Source organism: Oryzias latipes, chromosome 2 (assembly GCF_053564925.1).
Source record: "Oryzias latipes strain Hd-rR chromosome 2, Olatipes_Hd-rR_3.1".
NCBI lineage: Eukaryota > Metazoa > Chordata > Actinopteri > Beloniformes > Adrianichthyidae > Oryzias > Oryzias latipes.
The window spans coordinates 41,203,111-41,226,057 of NC_136238.1; the positions used below are offsets into that span (position 1 = coordinate 41,203,111).

Sequence of the window (22,947 nt, forward strand, 5' to 3'; positions counted from 1 at the left end):
CGCACCTTCTGCTGCGTTTGGTGAAAAAAAAGAAGCGGGCTAATTATCGGCACGGGCGTGCAAAGCCGATGCCGGTCGATGCGCGCTCGCTCGTCGTCATTGATAAATTGGACGGTGCCGGGTGTGCTTCGGTGTGCGTCCGGTGTTTTGTGTGGTAGAAATGTCAGATTTGCAGCAGCTTTAATGTCAGCTGCTCAGGTGTTTTTCAGGCTGTAGCCACAAAATAAATAGATTTCGTTTGAAAATCTTTGTTTTTCAAAGAATTTAAAAAAAAAAGGCGAAATGGAACGATAGATGAGCAGTTTGAACTCCGGCTTTTTCTGGACAGCGTCATGCCAGAAAACAGGTCGTTTAACCCTTTAACACCTGAGATGTCACTACCGACACCTAATTAACACAAACTCTTTGAATTACCGTAACTCTTCAGTGGTCTACCAAATTCCAAGTGATTTTTGCGTTCGGTTGGAAGACGTACAATAGTCCAAAAAACGTCTACACCAGAGCTAAAACTACATCAGAGGGTTAAAGAAATGTGAACGTCTAAAAAACGTTGTACAACACTTTCTTAAAAGACAAAATTGAACCTAAACCAGCTTTAGTTTAAGTAGAAACAAACAACCTTCAAGTCTGTGCTTGACCCTTTAACGCCGGAGATGTCGCCGGTGACGTCTAAAAGATAAGTCACACAACCACTACGCACTTTTTGCACATTTTCCACGTATGAAATGTCGACTTTTGGGATACATGTGTGATGATTCATGTGTCAATGTGCGCAGATGTCCGTCGAGGGTTTTGGCCAACAGGTCTTTACGTGAATTTGGTTTTAAGCTGTTTGACATTTTCGGCTTCTTGAAAATTACATAATAACCTATTCGTGGTTATTATGCAAATCTTAGTGAGTGATTTTAGCGCATGCATACTCAAATTTGTGGCTTTCCATGACTGTTCCGCATACGTCTAATGGTCTTTTCACGCATGAACCACCCATGTAGAATTTTATATCATGTAGACGACGCACACGTTCAAATTATTGACGCACAAATTCTGGGCTAGATTTGGCTTTTACATTGATTTACGTTTTCTTTTCTTTTCTTCGTACTTCTTCCTTGGTTTTAACGTGGTTCATTCGTGATAGGTTTTGTGACCATGACCTTTCTTACTTTTTCCACGTATATTTCACATATGACCAATTTTTGTTCGTGCAATATGCTCAAAATGTGATAAATATAATGTGCGTAGACAGCCTTTAATAACACACAATCTTTTGACAAACTATAACTGACAAACCGTTTAGGATATAAGTGAAAATTCAAACGGATTCTGACAACTCTGCACAGGAGCTTTCTATGTAGACTGTTACGGTAATTTAAAGAACGGTAATTAAAACTCTGGTGTTAAAGAGTTAATTCATTTTTTTCCTCAAGAACCATGTCCTGCCTCAGCAACGCGAGTTCAAGCGGCTACTTCCAATTAAAAGTCTACTCAAACGAGCGTTTTAGACTTTTGTGTTCAAAATATATATACACACAAGTCTTCAAGCTCTGCGAACAAAACTTGCAGCCGTTGAAAGTCAAACCAGGTTAAACTTTGACCAATCAGGGGCTCTAATTTGGATGGATGACGTTCTTTATAATTAAGAAATTAATTTTGCCCGGATTTTTGTCCGGGCGAAATTCTATGATACCAAGTCGCTCTTATGTCGGAAGAAAGATGTGAAATAAAAAGCCTGGAGCGAGATTTGTACCACTTTGACGTTTCGCACCAACTAATAAAATGTGTGGGATGTCCTCACTAAATGAGGTACGGAGTAAAATCCGAGTAAAAATTTATGATTTTTGTCCAAGCTGCAACAAGTATCCGAATACTTTGATATTTGCGTTCTCCTCAATGAACCATAAGTACGAATATTTGTGACATTTGAGATTGCCAATTTGCGATTCTTAAAAATCTAGTAGGGTCACAGTGTTTTTCTTATAAAAACTGTCTTCTGCATCCTGATTGGCTGTTGAGGAGTGAGCCGCTTAAACGTCTGTAATTCTACTTTGTGGATGTCACCTATCGCTGGTTATTTTTGGAACATATCCCCTGCAATTGATGAGGTAAATGCTGTAAAAAATCGTTCCAAAATACAGAGTGATGATAGATTTTAGGTATACAATAAACAAACCGAGTGTCGTTGGAATTAAATAAACCTTCAAAGTAAAGTGTCAGTGGAGATTCTTATTTTCAGAATAAAGCAATCAAGTGATTTTCGTAAGTAAAAAATGCGACTGAACTGATTTAGTTTTTACTGTAGTCCACAATTTAAACAGAAAATATTACGAATATTTTATGATTGATTTTGTGGCCGACTGCTAGCATGGTGGAGAAGCCGTATCGTCATCTGTCTACATCCCACCCAATGTTGACAGAAAATAGTAAAAAAGTGAACCTCTAAGGTTAAAAAAATGGAGACATTTGGTGCAACGTTCAGTATTTGAGAAAAATGAGGGTGTTGGACCTCTTGCTCCAGACCGTAGTCCTGCACCAGCCGGATGTAGAGGGTTGGCGCCCATCCCTTCCCCCCCTCCAGCATCAGCCCCACCGTCTTGCAAGGCTCGGCTATGAGGCCGTGGGCCTTGATGGCTGCGTCCAGCGTCTCCTCCGCCATGGACCTGTAGGTTGTCCACTTCCCACCTGGAAACAGTCAGTTAGCCCTGTCAGAGCCTCGGCCAAAACCCCCCGCCGTGCCCGGGGACAGGAAGTCAGCTGACCTGCGATGGTGACCAGCCCGCTGTCGCTGATGCTGACAATGTGGTTCCTGCAGATTGACTGGGTGTCTTTGGAGTTGGGGTCGGTCACCAGGGGCCGGATGCCGCTCCACGCCGCTAGCACGTCCCCCCGGCGCACTGCAGACAGCAAAACACCTGATCTCCAGAGCTGCTTTGTGACATTTAAGGATACTGCCTTGATATTTGCCACCAAAAAAAAGCCCTAAACTTAAAAAAAATTCACCATTTGAATTGTACAATAAACAGAAAAAGGGGTTGAAATTGGTGACCTCCAACAAAGTTTTGAAATTCCAGGACTAAAATGCATCTCTACCTCAAACATTTGGTTTCATTCTGGCCACGCCCACATTTTTACATCTTATGGGTACAACCAACAACCAATCAGTCAAATTCAAGGGTCCCTGTGTTTCTATAAAAGAACAAGTTTGTAGAATCGTAGTCCGATCGTCTGACCGGACCAGGACCAGTTCAAGTACTCTGGGTAGGGCTGTAACAAGTATCCGACATTCGTGGTCTGTTCACGAAAATTTGACTACGAATATTTGTGACATCCAAGATTGCTGTTGTGTAAAAGTTGTAAATGTAGTCGAATTTGGTAATAAAAAATACCCATCAGGCAAAGTGAATATTACTTTAAAACTGAAGAATTACATCAGATTTGAAATATCTAAACTTTATAGTAAAATTATCAAGTATTTGTCGATGAATCGCATCGTATCAACTAGCGGTCCGCAGCCCTAACTGCAGGTAGTAAAAAGTATCATCGTGGCCGTTCTGACCCGACAGCTGGTCACTTGAGTACCTTCAACATCAGGGCTCAGGTAGTTTCGGACCTCCGTCAGGATAAAGTTGATGTCGTCCTCTCCTGGGATGGGGTGCGCTGTCACTTTGGTGGGGCTATCCGTGGTTCCCGCAATGGTCATTTTCTCCCAGGGCAGGAAGAAGATGACGCGGCCGTCGCTCGTGGCGGGGTCAAGAAGACCCATGTTGTCAGGGCTGGAGAACAGAGGTTTTTGTTGTCATGAAGGAATCCGACAGGCGGGGAGGAACGAGCGACGGGAAAGCCCGATATGAGAGGCCGAGGTGGTGCTGAGGGGGGGCAGGTGGCGGGCAGGAGGAAGATGAGGAAGGAGGAAAATGAGGTGGCTGGCATTTCTGTTCAAAGGGCTGCCGCTCCCCCGGGTTTGACTCAATAAGCTTAGCTGAACTTTAAAACCTGCGACTTGAACAAAACCACTCGGCTGTTCTGCCGCGTGTGAAGCACGGAGGATCGTCCCGCCCGCGCCGCTGAAGGTCAGGCGGTCGCTAGGCGCATTCTTTGTTTACCCACAGGAATGAGAAAACGGCGAGGGACAAACACGAGGAGAGGAAGTCACCTGTAGTATCCTGGGATGACGATGTGAACGCCCGCGCTGGGCTGGCAGATGTTGGCCGTCTCCTGGTTGTCCATCTTCCTCAGGGAGTCGGTGAAGGGTCCGGTGGCGTTGATCACACACTTTGCCTTCACGTCAAACTCCCTCCCTGAAAGCGTGGGATTAAACTCCGCAGGCGTATTCGAATCAAACGGGACGGCGCCCCCCACTGCTCACCTGTGATGACGTCCCGGCAGCGAGCTCCACACACCGCCTCCCTGCCGGTCTGAGGGTCTTTGCTCTTCAGCAGATGAACCACCTCCGTGTAGTTGGCCACAGCGGCGCCGTAGCGGGCCGCGGACAGAGCGATAGCCAGGTTCATGCGGGCGTCGTTGTGCTGCCCTGAGGAAGACAAGGAGGAAGATGTTCGCCAAATGGAGTCAGGAGGCCATGTTGGGTTCTATTAAGAATTGTTCTTTGGCTTTTTTAAGTTCTTTGATCTTCTGGCGCTTTTAAATGTCCATTTTTGTAGCAAAGAACTGTCCCTGTTATCTGACGAATAAAGGTTTTTTTGCCCTTCAAATTAAAAGCTTCTTTCTCTTTTCTGAGTCCAGCAATTTTCAGCTACATTTTCCTTTTGAAAACTGTTCCACTCTTTCATTCGTTTATACAAATTTAAAAAAAAAGCTTTTTAGGCACACTTTGAACTAATAAGTTTTTAAACTGTAAACATTTTTAACAAAATCATTGTTTTAAGCAAATTATTTCAAGTGTAGCAAGTTTTTAATTTAACTTTATTCTTAAAAATGCGGTCGTGCATTTTTAGCGTTAATAGATTACAAACATTAAACATAAAAAGCTTAGTTTGCATTATTTATGGTTATTTTTTTCTTTGCACCAACACCATTTTAGCTAATAATAGCAGTTAGCATTTTTGAATATTTTTTCGATTTTTTACCTTTAATTAGCTTTTTTTTCCTGTTGTACACAAATAATCTGACTTTTAATGTTAATAATGTGCTTTAGTACTTATTTAAGCATTTGTAGCTTTTTTCAGGTTTGTTAGCTTCTTCTTGCTTGACTTTACTTGTGAATATTTTAAACTAACTTAGCCAATAATAGGATTTAGCATTTCTGAAAACTTTCCTGATTATTTTTATTTTATTTGCAATTTCTTTCCTGTTGTAAACAAATAATCTGATTTTTAGCGTCAATGCTGTGCTTTAGCACTTATTTAGGCATTTGTAGCTCTTTGTTCCCTTTTTCTTGTTTCACTTTAGCTGTGAATTTTTAAGCTAACTAAGCCATTTATTTAGCATTTTGAGAATTTTTTTAACCATTTTTCTAAGTTCTTCAGACTCGCAGAATAATTGTTCTGCATTTTTTCCATCATTTGCTTTTTTTCAGCATTGAGATATTAAGTTTTCGTAACAAATCCCCAACTTCGTAGAACAAATCAATAATTCTAAAGAAATGAAAACGAAATGATTATTTCTGCTGTTATTTTGTGACGCGTTAGCACAAAATCTGGTTTTGACATTTCTTCTAATGAGCTAAAATTTTAAAAAGTCATAATAGCCTTTTATTTAATTTTTTGACAAGAATATTGTCAAATTTTAGGTTTTTTAAAACGTTTTGGGTGAATTTCTGTGACATGTTACCAGAATATTATACTTGATAATGTTCTAAGCCAGCTGTCACTAACTGTTACTAAATTTGAACTCAATATACTGATTGCTGCAGTTCCTCAAAAGACCACTGGGGGCTGGTTTCAGAAGAGAGCAAGTTCCCATACTACCAACTTATAACGCCAAATTTTAAACTATTTTCCGTCTAACCTTAAAGATTTTTTTTCCTGCGTTTACTGCTTTATTTCCAAAATTTTGCCAACTGCGTTTATTACGCGGGGAAGCAATTGATTTAAAAAAAAATAGCAGTTTTGTTTCTTATTTGGAGCTTCAATGGCAGGAAGAGATTTTACTTTGTGCCGTTCAGTTGTCGTTTTCGGAAGCGTTAACGCTTTATCTACGTCACAAACCGAGTGGTGTCGAACAAGAAAAAAGAAAAAGCCGTTTGGCGGATCGAATTTTCATTTTATTTATTAGTCAATGGACTTTTATTTTGAAATATGAGTCAACTATGCTTCCATAGCTGTTGAGTTCGATGGAAAAAAACAAGTTTGTGTGGATGTTACACCTCAGGTTCCCCTAAGATTCTACGCTTGCTTAAAAAAGCTTTTGGAAAATGTGCCATAAAAAGAAAGTAAAACCAAAAACAATCTCTAATACCAATTTTCCATCATTTATCTGCAGATTTAGCACATCTAGACATTGCGGTTCTACACATATCAGGGTAACATCAAGCAGCTAATCTTCTAGCTTCTCGGGTTGCCATGTATGTCCGCTAAAATCCTCCCTCTGTGCTGTCTGAAGGACTAAATTGTTCAAGTCGTTTGGTCAAATTGGTTTCAATTGGATGGAGGTTTGTAGGAGTCTCACCCTGATGGCATTCAAAGGCACATGCCTGCACGTTACTCCGCCCAGCTGGTTGGGCGTAAGAGGATTAGGCCGAACGGCGCCTGAGAGCGACGGAGCCTTTGACGGTCTCCGTAACCGCGGCAGCAGGAGAGAAGGATGCTGCCCGGAAGCTTCTCTGCACCGCCGGGAGAGAAGGTCAGATTTCTAAATGTCACCGGCGTGATTGTTCCAGGCGGCGTAATTGGAGAAAAGATGCCCCCCCACCACCACCACACACACCCCCCACACGGAGGAAGAGGAGGAGGAAAAAGAAATTACACTTGTGCTGCTTTGCTGGAAAATCTGTTCTGAGTGTTAAGAAAAGCTCAAAATTGAAGATATTTGAATTTCCAAATACCTTCAAATAGTAAATTGGATCCTTTTTAAAATATTTCAGGTGACACGTTACTCCATTTTGAAATAAATCAAAATGTTTTTTTTTCATGTTCCATAACTCTGAAGTGTTTTAAGTATTTCGAGATGTTTCAAATCATTTTGTGGTTTTGTAATCGAAGGAATCTTTTCGAAAAAACTCAAAATAATTCTAAACATTCAAATACTATGTAATATCTTGTAGTATCTTGAAATATTTCAAAGTATTTCACAATTTTTACATGTAAGGAATAGTTTTGAAAAATGTCTAAATATTTTTCAATATTTCTAAGTGAATTTCAAAATGTGAGACATTTTAACATTTTTCTGCGTAGTTAGAAATATTTCTAGGTATGTCACGCTTTTAGAGTGGAGGGAATCCTTTCCAAAGAATTTAGAAATATGTCTAAGGACTCATTGCCGAATGATTGGCCGTATTTTGATATATTTCTACGTTGTTCATGATTTTTGAATGAAGGGAATCATTTCAAAATATTTCTAAGTGGTTTGAAATGTTTCTGATGATGCTGATTTCTGATTTTAAAATGGAAGGAATCCGTTTTTAAAATCTATTGACTTCAAAAACGGAAAAATACAAATAAAGTCGTCAACAGATACAGAACTATGTCTGCAGCCAAAAGCCGCCTGCAGCTCGGATCTCCTCACACTCGGCTGGTCGCTCGGCAGACGTCTGCCTCAACAGAGGGCGTCTAACCGTTCCTGCCCCGGAGCAGAGGGCGACCCACCGGCCTGTCACCACTCTTTGTTCGGCACCAGCGGAGACGCCGAGGCCACGGGCGGACTGCGCGTCTGAGACCTACAGCCTCTGACCTCTTTGATTTTAGCCGTCTTTTCCCAACGTGAGGTAAAACCTTTGAGTGCTGCTGACAGTTCAACCGATATGACAACATTTTGGGGATATTTGAACCCCCAAACTGCGTAGAGGGCTGTATCATCGCTTGTTTTGGTTTCCAAACGCTTTGCTTTAAGGACAAACACCTGCATAAAAACATAGGAAAAACAAAGGCGGTATAACAGTAAAGGAGGAAAACTTAAAAACATATACAAGCGAGTTGGCTCCAGACTAGACTTCTTTGACAAGTCCATGAATTCTTTAGTTGTTGGGTTTCGTAGAAACGGCTATATTTTAGCTCCAAACGAACAAGACCAATCGAGAAATTTAGCCAAATGTCATGCTAGCACCATAACCAGTGTGTTAACTTAGCACAAAGTGAGAAAACTGTGTTTTTTGTTGTCTTTACTGAAACCTTAGTCCTGTTGACTCATACGAATGTTGTCCGGGCCCGTAGAACGTCATAGAGGGAAGTAGCGAAGGTGGTTCGGGGCTAGAATGGCCACCTCCTGAAAATGCAACGTACCATTGTGGCAAATGTATCGTCAAGTTAAGTTGCACACATTTTGATGTACGGTTGACGCCATCGTACGATGCCCTTACGCCACACTCTGGTTGTTAGTAAGGTGCAGATGGCCCCTTACCAATTGCAAGCAAATGCCACCCATGGGGTGTGTGCAAGTGATATATATGCAAGTGCCCGTAGGATGGCCGACATTGTTGAAACTTGAACCAGGACTCACCGTCGTAGTAGACGATGGCTCCCACCAGCTTGTCTTTCTTCAGCATGGGGAACAGCTCCAAGGCTTTGGACTTGCTGAGGATGTAGCTGCTCTTCAGGCAATGGATCCCAGCAACCAGGTCGTACATCTTGATACCTGCCCAGTAGTAGGGCAGCTGCCACCATCTTTGTATCAACAAAGACTCCAATTAACTCCTTTTGAAGCATTTTCCTTTTGCTGTTGTGTCTCTTTAACTCTTACTTGTAAACGGGGAGCATTATGGGCAGGGGAGCCGACAGGTGAGGGGCGATCTCCAGCAGGTTGGCTCGCTCGTGCAGGGCCTCTTTCACCATCATGTACTGATTCAACATAAGAAAAAAACCAATGAGACCAAGTAGATGACACCAGAAGAGGCGGGAACGGAGAGGAACCTGCTCGTAGTCCAGCTTCATGATGGCCTTCTGGAGATACCGCACACCGCCGTGGATGAGTTTGGTACTCCGGCTGCTCGTGCCTGAAGAAAAATCGCTCCTCTCTACTAGAGCGGTCTTGAGGTCTGGAGGCAGATACAGGACATCGTCACAACTCATTGCAGGAGCTTAGAGGACAGGAAACTCATAAAAACAGCTGTAACCCTTTACGGCTACGTTCAAACCATCCTCGGCAACGCACGTTTAAGCAACCACTTCCAATAAAAGTCTATGTAAACGACCACATACACGCATTTCAGGTTTCCGTGTTCCAAACTCGGATTTGCACATCGCTATGCTAGTCAAAGTCAATTTTTGGGCTCTATGTCCTTTTTGATGACGACCATTTGAAAATTTATCATGAAGGGGAAATTGATAAGGATTGTGTTTGACTGGAATTCTATGACACCAATACTTTCATCTATCGGAATGGATCTGGGTAAGAAAAAGCCCAGAGCAAGATTCGCGAGATTTCCGCAAGACTTTACAGTGACGGAGTGTTGACGAAATTAACGTGAACCAACTGATTTTGACGTGGAGAAAAGCTGCTTCTCACCGCGTCAGACTCAGCGTTTAGGTCATACCGGCCATGATTCCGGTGATAAAGGGTTAATAGCGGATCAAAAATGGTTGTAGTGCATCGGTGTAAGGTGCTCACTGCGTGTGACGGCGTCCAGGGCGCACCCTGCACCCGTGGCTCCACCTCCAACTACCAGGACATCAAACTCCTCGGTGTCACTGAGCGCCGCCAGCTGCGCCGCCCGAGTAGGAAGCTCGTCCGCGTACGGGACCTTCAGCTCCGCCTCCGCCGAAACGTGGGCCTGGATGAGTGGCAGTTACAGTCACTTTTACTTCAAAGTCTCACTTTTATTGTTGTTTCATCATAAACAGGGTGCTTTTCTGGAGGTGTGTGCTGCAGACATCATAAGCACTACGTTGGTTTTGTATTAATCATATGATGAAATGAACTGTGAATTAATGCATAATGACTTGCAATCATTTTCATCCATTATGGATTTGCTGATGGCTGCGGGCTTGTAGGGCATTATCCTACATTTATGAATGATAACAGACGACCCATCAGAGGTCTGGAAAACTTTTGCAAACCTTTCAGCGTTAGCATCTTTTAAGAAACTTTGTTCTAGTTTTGTAATCCATAAGCGAAGTCTAAGATTTCCTGGACTTTTCTGAACTTGTACTTTCACATTTCCAGCTGTCTATATGTTTGCTACCAACTACTTGTATCAGGTGAGTCCAGTCTCTGTTGAAATACCTGAGTCAGCTCAGCAAAAAGGGCACAATATGACTCTAGGTGGCTCTCTCTACGTAGATAAAACCTGTTTAAATGATTGGATTTTTAACATCTTGGTACGATGAAAGTGTTTTATCAGTCTGGTTTTTACGTGTTGCTAACAAAGTTGGGAGTTACAAGAATTGTGAATATGCTAACGTGGCTAACATTTAGTGGTCTTAGACCATTTTTTTATGCGTTTCCAACAGAGTTTGAAGTTTGCATAGTCCAGTGTTTCTCAAATAGTGGGGCGCGCCCCCCATGCAATGCCAGTGGGGGGGGGGGGGGGGGGGGGGGCAATAGTAGCGGTTTTAGGCACAGGTAAAACAGGCAATTGCCCAGGGTGCAAATTTAACGGGGGCAGTGGTGACAGCGGCTCTGTGTTTGTAACAGCCTGAGACCATGAACTGCCGTCCCCACAGCTGCTCCTGTCACACACCTGTGTGAGAACGAGAGGGGAGGGGTAGTTGGCTCAGGCTGAGAGGTGGAACGGCGCACGCCGAGCGCTGCCTAGATTGCGCAACACCTGGATCATGGTGTGCCTTTAGATGACTCAGCTCATGCTATTAATGTCATTCTTTATGAACTATTGCAGACATTTTGATGACGTGTCTTTATTTTCCATCAATGTAGGTAATGCAGGAAAACAGCTACACGTTATGACATAATGAATAAACAATCCATTATTTAGAAAAAAAATTAGCACAATGTCTTTTACCTATTTCTTCAGACAAAAAACGTTAAATATACTGGTGCTGTTAATGTTTCAGATTCGTATTGATCGAATTATTTTTCTCAGCATCAAATGGTCAAAATGTTTCTAGTTTAAATAAGGACTGACAGATTTTTTTTATTTCAGGCACTTTAAGCTTCTTTTCTGTTTTAGACTAACAGGGTTTCTGTGGGAAATATAGTTAATATTTTTTTAAAGTGGATTTTTATTGCTTTTTTTCTTTTGTTAATGTTAAAAGATACAATTTTAGTTTTACTTAGGGGGGGTGCGAAACTTTTTCTTTTTCCTGGGGGGGGGGGGTCTTGCAAAAAATAATTGAGAAGCACTGGCGTAGTCACAGTAACGGTTGTTTTAGCTGTATCTGTTTTGTTTTTTTTACGTGTTACTAACAAACTTTGGAGTTACCAGTATCTTGAATACGCTAACGTGGCTAACGTTTCTAATGTGGCTAATATGTAGCGGTCTTGAAATTTTTTTTAACGTGTGTCCAACAGACTTGGGAGTTAGCATAGTCACAGGTTATTTTAGCTGTATCCATTTGTTTTTTTCAGGTGTTACTATCAAAGTTTGGAGGTACAAGTATCGTGAATACGCTAAAGTGGCTAACCCTTCTAACACGACTAACATGTAACATGTTACAAACACGATCTAGAGTTCCTGTGAACACAATGAATAAAGTCTGACTGACAGCTCACCTCTAAATCGTCTCGCTTTAGCGCCTTATAGTTTAGTGCGCCTTCACTTGACATGTTTGTGAATTGACCTTTCATTGATGGTGTACCCTATAGAGCGGAAAATACGGTATTTTATCTGTCACAACCCAGTGCATTGACAATAACACGTACAGGTTTCCAACAAGGTTTGGAGTAGGCGTTCCGTAATCGTACCCTGCTAACGCTTCTAACGTGGCTAACTACAATATAATAATAAAAACTGACAACAGAAATATATAAGTACAAGGACTACATCTGCTTTGGTTTTATTTGACTTTTTTTTTTATCAAATTAATGCCAAAAGAAGTCATGTTTGTTGGAAACTAGAGTGCTTATAATGTTTGGCGTCACCTTCAGAAAGCAAGCCTCAGTCGGACAAACAGGATTATAAGAAAAAAATCTTTAGGGTTTGATTAGTGATGCAGAAAGATTAGTGTTGAGGGTTACTTACAGGAAACATGCGGCAGAAATCCACAAAAAAATAAACAAGATTCCACACTTTTCAGACTTTGAACATCACTGATTAACAAAATAATGGCTGAAATAATCACAACTACAGTAGCAGAGAGGGGGAAAGAAAAAAGCCGGCTCTCCCTCTGACATGAGGAGGAATTTCACGTCTAATGAAATATTTATTCAGCTCTCTGTTTAGCGGCCTGAGCTAAATGATTGCATCAAGCTGCTTTGAAGCCGGCGCGCCATTTGACTTGCAAATAAAAGCGAGGTCATTGTTTGATTCACGGCCCCGCAAACGAGGACATGAGATAATCATTGTCTGCTTTCCGTGATGCTCACAGACAAACATAAAGACACAGATTGCCCCCCCCATCACCACCACCACCACCATCCAATAAACAATCACGTTGAGTCCCGGCGAGGCTCTTGAAAACTTCTCCAAGCGGCCCGGCGGAGGAACACGAGATGGACATTCATCTCATCAGCGGAGCTGGTGGCTTGGATTAGAGGCATGCGTGATTACAGACTATTGAGAGCAGAGTCGTCTCATCAGGACGGGCTTTCTTTCTTTGCTTACCAATCCGGGCTTCCGAGTCGGAGGACGGCGGCGGGCGGGCGGCACCGGGACACAAACCACAAGTTAACATTAGGCTGAGCAGTTCTCAAGGTGCGTCTAAAATAGGCCGCCAGTAGGTCGGGGCAGCTGTTCTCGCTACGTGGAGGGACACTTGTGTTTCTAGACATGTCAAAGACAGAGAGTGGGACTGAGCGCGCTCAGTGCGGGTCAGGTTACAGCCACTCTTTAAACATACGACTAATCTAAATTTGGCAACTTTGAGGTTCACAGAACTAAAAGATGAACTCAGTGTGAGATGAAATATTCACGCCTGCCTTCATCCGATGGGATTGTGACCAAAGTGGGAGGAGCTAGAGGAACTTTATGACCTTTATGATGAAAGGCTAAAGGGCACAGACAGTAGCATCGATGTCGGAGCTTTGAAACAAACGTCCACACAAAAAGACTTGGATGTAAAGTTTATGTTTCACAAAAATAAACAAAAACAGGAAACCCGCGCTTGGGCCGCCGTGACAGTGTGAAAGCCACACCCATCTGCTGACGGAACGCCAAAACTTCAAGTTCAAAGCAGCGATCGGCATCTCACCTGCGCCCTCCTGTACTCCATCAGCTGGGACACGCCGAAGGCTGCGGCCACCGTGCCGCCGCCCACGATGGCGGTCCGTCTCAGGGCCTTCCTGAACGCCATGGGCCCTGCGGTCTAGAGAACGTTGAGTGAGGAGAGGAGACGCAGCCGCAGACGATTGAGTGGGAGGGAGTTCAAGGTGAGGAGCTAAAAGGCTGCAAGTCAGACACGAGGAAAAGTGTACCAGACTTTTACTGTGTACAGACGCTTTAGGAGGTAAAAACTCATGAAAGACTCGTGTAAACTGCTAAGGCTACTCAGAATAAACTGTGAGTTCTGCTGTAAAGCTGCAACTCTGTTTATAAATGTTTTGTTTGAAAAATAAATTGCTTTGCTCAAATGTTACAAAATTAGTGATTTTGTCCACAATATATAGAAATGTTTGAATAAAAAAATTCAAAGTCAAGAGTAACTTAAACTATTTATTTAGTTATCAAATTTTCGTTTTGCTTTTTAGCCCTCGGTTTACTTTAGCTTCTTTTTTTGTTTTAGTTCTTTTAGAATATTGCTGAGTTTAGCCCTCTTCGCAATTTAACACTTAAAGTTTAACACTAAACTTACTGATTTCTTGTGTTATTAGTCAACCTCTTTTCCTCTTTAAAATAACTAAATATTATTTTAGGATATTTATTTAGATTTTTTGAAGTCCTCATCTTGGCTTCTTTTCAGCTAATTTGGCATTAAGTTCAAGCCTTTTTAGCTTTTGTGAGCTTTTTCCCATTTTCACTTAAAGTTTATTCAGCTAACGCTCCCATCTTTTTTCTAGCAATTAAATTGAGCAAAGAAAGAAATTCTAGAGGGATCCAAATGTGAATTGGTGAACTTGATCACTCCAACACCAGCGTCATACTCCTATCAGCTGTAGGGCTGTGCATTGGCAGGAGTCTGGCGATACGACACGTATCCCGATCTTGTACCAAAACACATTTTCTTTCTTTTTTTTTTTTTCCAATATGACTCAGAAAAAACTCTACCTGAATTTCAATATGTCTTCCATTGTAATAAAATTGTCAAAATTCCATTGATTTAATGATCACAAAGTTGAGCACTGCAACTGTATCTCATACATAAGTTGCTTTTACCCAGGCAAATTTGTAGTCCTTTATTTTGGTAACTTAAAATATAGAAAGGAACGAGTCAACATTGTCCGATTTCCACTACAAAATATTTCTCAGTATAAGAAAAAATATGGAATGAATGTGCCTTAACCAGTAAGGTTCTAACGTATGATTGGGGAAATAAAGTTCTGTTTATTTTCAACAGTAATGTAGCTTCTCCACAACTTTTAAACAGTTCAGGAGCCTGAATGGTGCTTCAAAAATAAAGGGGGAAAACAAGCACCAATTCATTCCAGGAACAATAAAGTGTGATGATGAGGCAGCATGACAAAGATGCTTTGTTTACATATCAGTCTGCACTGCAGCCACGCTTTCTCACACACGGAAGTAAACTGGTAAAGGTCATCGCCGCGGCGTCAGCCTTTTTTCAGAGCGTTGTACACATCACTCTGATCCATCAGGTCGCTAAACTAGAATCCATTGCTGGGAGGTTCTGCAGAACTTTAGCCTGCTTTGCTGATAGCATTTTAGCCGATGCTAAGTGCATTAGTCGCTGTGAAACTGCATTTCTTCACTTCAAAAGCACAGCAATCCACGTTTTTATATCTTACTGGCGGAAACATGGCTCAGAGTTTCTGTTTGGTATCCATTCTAAGTAAAAACTAAGTAGTTCATGTCTCATAACAACAGAAAACAAGCTGCCTCTGCTCTGGCGGCAGTCTTCCTGTTGTTTTATGTGGTGCAGAGCTGCTCAAAGAGGCTCCATGTGCTCTGCTGCCAACTAGTGGTCGGAGGGTGAAGTGGACAACAAGAGTCAGACGCTGAAGGACGCCCATAAATAATTAAATAAATATCGTCCTGGCAGCATTTTGAATCGATAAGAGTATCACCAAATGAACTATCGCGATATTTTGCCAAATCGATTTTTTCTAACACCCCTAATCAGCTGTTCTTGATGATTCAGCTTCTGGCATTTTTCAGAGGGGATGGAACTTTGTAGTTTAGCGTATTTTTACTAAAAAGAAAATTCAGTTGTTTTTTTTTTTAAGTGTCAAACACGACAGAAGCTTCGTCAATCCAAAATGACCATATTTTTTACAGTATAAAATGAATTCTTCAGCATAGTTTGAATAGGAATATGACTTACAGTCAGATGCAACTTATACACAGGTGCGACTTATAGTCCAAAGAATACAGTAGATATTATATTGATACGGTTTTCAGGTTCAAAATAACAGATCCAAAGAAATGCTTAAAAATGTCAAATGTGATTGAAAACATCTGTAGCTTTAACTTTAGAAGAACTTCATAAGTTTTAACGGCTTCATTCAATCGTTCCTGTCAAAAGTGAAGTGATGTTTACACAAACTAAGCATGCTCAAACTAGACAAAGAATGTGTGATCCAGAGATTAGGATTTTTCCAGGGTTATTCCGCCCTTACACATTTAGATATTACAGAGAAAGCTCCGTAACCACGGAACAGTGCGTATATTGATCAACATGTCTCAAAAAGCACCGCGATCGATTAATGAGTAACAACACAAAAGGACTTCCAACTTTCACACTACAACGAGCAAAAATCACTGAGACGCAAAATCGGGAAAGCAGACGAGTCTCTGCGTTCGTTCTTTTATTTTTATTTATTTATCTATTTAATTTTAACGTTTTTGTGTGAAACTGTGACTCCAGCCCTCCACGGCATCACGTCTCCATCCTCCTGGTTGGGTCAAAAAAGTATGTGCACAGAAACAGCCACGTTGCTGTGCAATCTAGGAGTCCAGGGAGCGACTCGCACCAAGTTTGGCGGAAGCATTTTAATCAAAACGGCGGCAGCAGATGGCTCAAAATGTCAGCAAACATTTCGCCTCATTAATGATTTGATTAAAACAAAAAAAAAAAGAGGCGGGAAACAGTCGCTGAGGGGGAAAAACTAAAGGTGTGGAATGAACCCAAAGAAAAAAGTTTGGGAATTATAAGATGAATATATTAATGTTTTCATCGGACGATTCTCCAAAGCTAAAGACTCCAATTCGGTTATTTTTATTTTGAAGCTCAAATCCCAGCTGTTGTTTTCAGAATAAAAGACGTTTGTTGCTGCACATCTGGATTATTGTGAGATTATTGAGTCGAGTCCGTGTGGTCGACGCTGCTTTGGATTATGACACAGATTTATGGTTAATCCCAGATCTCGCATGCCGGCTTTGGGTGTTCCGTTTATGGCGGGAACTTCTGATTGGTGGGATGTCACCTTACAGCTCATCTCTTTCAGGTTTCAGGGACATCTTAAAATAAACATGTGCTTATTGGGCTTCTATTGTAGTTTCTAAACCCTCCTTGAGGTCCACAAACACACTTGTCAGAGATTTTGTTACAAGATGGTCAGAAAAACTATCAAATCTACCCGGCTTCCTCTTCATTGACTTCCTGAATGAATCCACTTAAAATTATGAGGGAAGTTAAGAAAAAGGTTGCCTATAGCAACAAACCTTTAAGGCTGTGTCACACAGACACTACCAACATTTTGTGCATTTATTACACATGAAGTTTGGTTTTTCGTGATCCATTCATAATAATTTCATAATTGTTTGTAGCGTTCGTCGATGTGCGCAGTTGTCCGCCGGCTGAAACCTGAAAGAGTTTTTACGTGAATTCGGTTTTGAGCTGTTCAATTTTTGGTCGGTTGAGAATTATGCAGTTTACGTGTATTTTACGCATTTTATATGCTATTATTTTGTACATTTTACGAAGTTGGGCATCATTTTTGTAAGACGCATACACAACCGTTTCACGTATGTCTGACTGACTTTTTCATGGATGTACAACTTATGTAGAACTTTTATATTGCAGATACGGCGCACTTATAATGATAAAATTACATAATTGACGCACAAATCAATAATGATTTACAGATAAACAGCACAATAATCACACTTGGTTCATGTTCTACATTGGTTTACGTGTTCATTGCGTGGTTTATCGTACTTCTTCCGTGGTTTTAATGTGGTTCACTCATGATACATCTGTAAAAATTTCACATAAAGACCACAACTTTTACCATTTTTTTCTACGTATGACCAGTTTTCCCCCGTGCAATATAAATGAAATGTACGTAGCGTCTGCGCAACTCAGCCGTCAGTATCTGAGGGTTGGACTGAGTGAGGGCGACGCCACCCATAGAAACTTCCCGCTCCAACCAAATGAAGCAAAAAAAACGGCATTTTTTTTATTTTTTTACAGTACGGATGCTGCCATGTTGGAGCTAGACAACATCCTCAAGCAGCAATCGGTCCAAGTCGGTCTGAGTTGGTGTTTCTACGACAACCACTTTGGTCTATTAGGAGCGAGCTTTTTGAAAGTCCACAACCTGAAAGCGGGATACACAAAATAAACGTTCATTAACGTTCACTTGCAAGTGAACCCTGGTACGTTTACTACAGCCTGAAAGAAAAACAGACTATTCCACGGAGCAAAAGCTAGGCTGGATCTTTTTTTTTTACGTTTTGAAAATTTCGATTTTTTTTTTCTCAGTTGTGATCCTGACAAACGTTTTGATATTTTTTACTTAAAAGAATAAAGTTTCAGTTTTGAATTTCTTTGTTTTAGAGTTTGTATTACAGTTGGGGGATGGCACCGTTTTTAGGGAGGAAAAATTCGGAATTCAAATTTGCTGACCACTGGACTAGAATAATTGTCATCACAACGAAAAAAGAAAATAGTTGTGTCATCTGCAAACAGAACAAGAAATTACTTACATTAAAGAAGTCATGGATGTACAAGATAACTAGAAGAAGCTGCATTTCCAGAAGAAAATGCAGGGTTGAATGCTGTACTGCTGAATGAAAGCTGAATTAGCTGAAGAAATGGCTTAACTGTACTGGGAAAACTTTGAAAAGTTAAATGTGCAAAAGTCCTAGCAGGAATAAGATGAAAAAGTTGAACATTGTAATAGTAGAATGGCTGAAATAGGTCAAAGTTTGTAGAAGGAGTTAATCATTAAAGCTGAAATTGTTGAAAAAATGGCTGAAGTGTTGAAAATTTGAAGAAGTTGCTAAAATGGCGAAAAATTCTCCATGTATTTCAATGGAGCAAAAATTCCCGGAAAACCTGGAATATCTTAAAAAGTAAAAGGATTTGAAAAACCAAAAGTCATAGCAGAAATAAGATGAAAGAGATGAACATTTTAAAAGTTGAACGGTAAAAATCGGTTAAAAATTGTAGAAGGAGTTAAGTGCCGAAAAACGGCGGAAGATAGCATAAGAGGAAAACAAATGTAACACTAGAAGGAGCTGCATTTCCAGAAGAAAATGCAGGGTTGAATGCTGTACTGCTGAATGAAAGCTGAATTAGCTGAAGAAATGGCTGAACTGTACTGGAAGAACCATGAAAAGTTAAAGGTGCAAAAGTCCTAGCAGGAATAAGCTGAAAAAGTTGAACATTGTAATAGTAGAATGGCTGAAATAGGTCAAAATTTGTAGGACTTCAGCATGAAAGCTGAAATTGTTGAAGAAATGGCTGAATTGTTGAAAATTTGAAGTTGTTGCTAAAATGGCTAAAAGTACTAGCATTGGAATCAGCATCATCAACTGACTCCAAAAAACACGTTGTTTGAGAGTATTATATTGGTAAAAGCTACATGTTCTAAGTTGATAGAAAATCCACTCTTTTCAAAATGGCGGCTTTTCTATTGATTTTATCTCCATAGCAACCATTTTATGTTTGGGTCGCCTGGAGATGAGGAACAAATCAACGTCGGTTTCAGATGAATCGGAAAAAGTAAATTTTTGGACGTCCTTAGCAACGAGCTTTGTTTGCTAACCACGCCCACATTCCTTATATGTCCAGATCCAGTGAATTTCAATATATTCAGTTCCAGCCATGGATGAAGTTTATTGCAACATTTGCTTCAGATTTTGTCAAAAAATGCCCACCAAACAGTAGGTTGTGTTGCCATCCCATAATAATTTCAAAACGTATGTTGAAGTCCAAAGCCTTGTGAGCATTTCAATGTTTGAACGGTGCCTCTAGCTGAAAGATTGTTAAAGTTATAATGCTTGAAAGCAACAAAGGTTTTCAAGGATTCTCCATGTATTTAAATGAAGCAAAAATCTTGGAAAATCCTGGAAAATCTTGGAATATCTTGAAAAGTTCAAAGATTTGAAAGACTAAAAGTCGTAGCTGAAAGGAATAAGCTGAAAGGGTTGAACATTGTAATAGTAGAAGGATTAAAATAGGTGAAAGTTTGAAGAAGTTTAAAATTGCCTCACATTTTGGCACAAAATGGCCGCCAAACTGTAGGTGGTGTTGCCATCCCATAATAATTTTGAACCTTATGTTGAAGTCCAAAACCTTGTGAACATTTCAATATTTGAACGGTGTCTCTAGCCAAAAGAATGTTAAAGTTACAATTGTTTAAAAAAGCAAAGGTGTGGCCAATGGAGCAAAAACATTGGAAAATCTGGGAATATCCGGGAATATCTGGAAAAGTTCAAAGATTTGAAGGACCAAATGTCATAGCTGAAAGGAATAAGCTGAAAGGGTTGAACATTGTAATAGTAGAATGGTAAAAATAGGTGAAAGTTTGAAGAAGTTTAAAATTGCCTCACATTTTGGCACAAAATGGCCGCCAAACTGTAGGTGGTGTTGCCATCCCATAATAATTTTGAACCTTATGTTGAAGTCCAAAACCTTGTGAACATTTCAATATTAGAACGGTGTCTCTAGCCAAAAGAATGTTAAAGTTACAATTGTTTAAAGAAGCAAAGGTGTGGCCAATGGAGCAAAAACATTGGAAAATCTGGGAATATCCGGGAATATCTGGAAAAGTTCAAAGATTTGAAGGACCAAAATGTCATAGCTAGAATAAGATGAAAGAGCTGAACATTTTCATAGTCGAACGGTTAAAATAGGTGAAAAATTGTAGAAGGAGTTTAACTGTGAACTTCTGAACGAAAAATTCTCCATGTATTTCAATGGAGCAAAAATTCCCGGAAAACCTGGAATATCTTAAAAAGTAAAAGGATTTGAAAAACCAAAAGTCATAGCAGAAATAAGATGAAAGAGATGAACATTTTAATAGTAGAATGGTTAAAATAGGTTAAAAATTGTAGAAGTAGTTAAACGCCAAAAAACGGCGGAAGATACTATAATAATAATAAATAAAGAGAAACAGGAAAACAAAGGGTTGAATGCTTTACAGCATTCAACCAAATAGTTCTGGCTTCTGGGGGTACCGAGGTCCAGATTGTAGCTCAGAGGGGACAGAGCTTTTGCTGTTGCTGCTCCAAAGCTTTGGAACTCTTTGCCACTGCCCATAAGAGAAGCTCCGCCACTGTCCATTTTTAGAACACACCTGAAAACCCATTTTTATGCTCTGGCTTTTAATACAACATGAGACTTCTGTTATTGCTGTGTTACTGTACTGTTTTTATTTTTTAATGTCTTTATATTTAATCTTGTGTTTTAGTCTTGGTATTATTTATTTCTCGTGTTCAGCACTTTGTGTCGGCTGTTGTTGATTGACAGTGCTATGCAAATAAAGTAGAGTTGAGTTGGTCCTAACACAGAACCCTGAGGCACACCAGGTATACTGATGTTAACATGCTGTACCCTTCCTCTTATTATTCCATATCGTTCTCATTTACTAACCAATACTGTCTGGTCTGTAGTATTAAACGCTTTTTTGAAGTCAAATAAAACAGCGAGTTGTGTGTTTTTGTTGTCTTAAGTCTTTTTAATGTTTTACAGCCCACAGTAAAGAGCTAATTAGAACTATGTCTATCCCTCATGACGTCCAATATGACTCAGAGGGGGAAATAACCAGGGTTCGGCTTCCCCAAACACGTGGGGGACCAACAATCCTTTCAAATTAAAGGTTCCTTTAACGTTCTTTAACGGATCCGTAGGACCCTCGTGCGTGGGAGTGGGTCTCCCGTGGATGACACCGCTAACCAGTACCTCTGAGCTCTAGACGAAGAACGAACGGAGCGTTGGAGAACCGGAAAGACCGCCGAAATAGAAGTTTAACCTCTAATGACAGTTTGATAATTAAAGGCCTTTATTTTGACAGCTTTCCGGTCCACCTTAGAAGCTCGCGGGCGAACTAGCAAAGCAAAAAATCCGCCGTTTCTGGCCCCTCCGTCAGTAAAAAACAATATTTCACCGGAAGGAAACGTTGAAAATGCTCCTCACTTACTGGACGAGCAGTTTTTGGGCTGGAAAAAGTCTCTCTGGGCGGCAGGACGAGGCAGACGGGCAGCTTTTTGATCCCGGACCGTCGTCTGTGTAGAAATCCCCAAACCAGGAAGTGCAGCGCGAGCTGAGCGACTGCCGCACGAGCCAATCACAGCGCCGCATTTCTCTGGAGCCGTCCAATGGAGTTGACGAAAGGGCGGGGCTTCGCTGTGGACTTGAAGTGAGGAAAAGAATGCGTAGCTTCTTCCTCCTTCCTCCTCGTTAATTTCCTACCCCCTCTTTAATTTTAAAGAAAAATTTTAAAAAGCAGTATTCTAGTACATGAAAGACGGAAAAATATCAGCTTTTATATTTTGCAGTAATAGAAAAGCATTAAAACTAAAACATTTTAATTTTATTATATTTAAAATTAATTATAAAATAATATTAATGCAGAAATGAAGGAAAAAATAATAGTTTGGTGAATTAAATGTGCTGAAAAACACAATAATCGACTTAAATATCTTTTTCTTCTATGGTAAAAAAAAGTATCAAACAAAATTTGAGAAAAATAGATTAATGTCATTTGTTTTAAAGGGATTTAAAGCAAAAATTCACCATTTCGTCACTTAAACCAAACTTAAACTAAAAAAATACATTAATCTACATTAAAACTAGGCTTTTTCTAATAGAAAAGCATTTGAAATAATTCTTAATTAAAACGTGTGACATATGTGAATTTTATTTGTTTTAATTTATATTTAAAGAACATTTAGAAAAATCAATAGTTTGGTCACTTAAAGGAACTGGAAATACAAAAAAACTAAAACGAAAAGGATTGTTTTCTTTAACGGAAAAGTGTTTATGGAACAAAACATGGATATTATGTTAATTTTGCTTGTTTTAAAAGTATGTTAAAAAAATAATGGAAAAGTGCAATGTATTTTTAGGTAAAGGTTTAGGAAAAACTAATGTACTGTTAAACTTGTTTATTCCTTAATCGGAAAGCATTTAAACGATCTATTACCCAAAACATGAGAAATTATGTGAAAGTTTCATAAATGACTTGCTTGCCCCCCCCCCCCCCCCCCCCTCCCCAGTCTAAAGTGGTGACGCCAGCCGCGGGAATGCGTGACACACTTCCCAAATGCCACGGACCCCTCTCTGCGTCTGCGCTCGCCCGCCTCTCTGCCTCCCTCACGGAAGCTCATAGAGGCTCGCGCGCCACCCTCTGCGGCTCGTGCGTAATGGGGCTTTGGCACAAGAG

General features: G+C 40.4%; 1 protein-coding gene across 6 annotated transcripts in view; it reads right to left on the bottom strand.

Annotated features, from left to right (window-relative positions):
- Positions 1-21,874, bottom strand: part of gpd2 (glycerol-3-phosphate dehydrogenase 2 (mitochondrial)) — a 29,471-nt gene extending 7,597 nt beyond the window's left edge. The window contains exons 1-12 of one of the 6 annotated variants that reach the window (XM_011481279.4): positions 21,703-21,874; positions 13,413-13,519; positions 12,827-12,835; positions 9,715-9,877; positions 9,018-9,142; positions 8,848-8,945; positions 8,608-8,771; positions 4,361-4,525; positions 4,148-4,292; positions 3,574-3,767; positions 2,754-2,888; positions 2,501-2,676 (exon numbers count right to left, since the gene is read on the bottom strand). In XM_011481279.4, the coding sequence (XP_011479581.1) occupies positions 2,501-2,676; positions 2,754-2,888; positions 3,574-3,767; positions 4,148-4,292; positions 4,361-4,525; positions 8,608-8,771; positions 8,848-8,945; positions 9,018-9,142; positions 9,715-9,877; positions 12,827-12,835; positions 13,413-13,514 (1,476 nt within the window). In that variant the 5' untranslated portion in view covers positions 13,515-13,519; positions 21,703-21,874. Of the gene's footprint in view, positions 1-2,500; positions 2,677-2,753; positions 2,889-3,573; positions 3,768-4,147; positions 4,293-4,360; positions 4,526-8,607; positions 8,772-8,847; positions 8,946-9,017; positions 9,143-9,714; positions 9,878-12,826; positions 12,836-13,412; positions 13,607-21,702 lie in introns of all 6 variants that reach the window. The other 5 variants (XM_020707581.3, XM_020707582.3, XM_011481284.4 and 2 more) reach the window with 5 other exon arrangements.
- Positions 21,875-22,947: the final 1,073 nt, after the last annotated feature.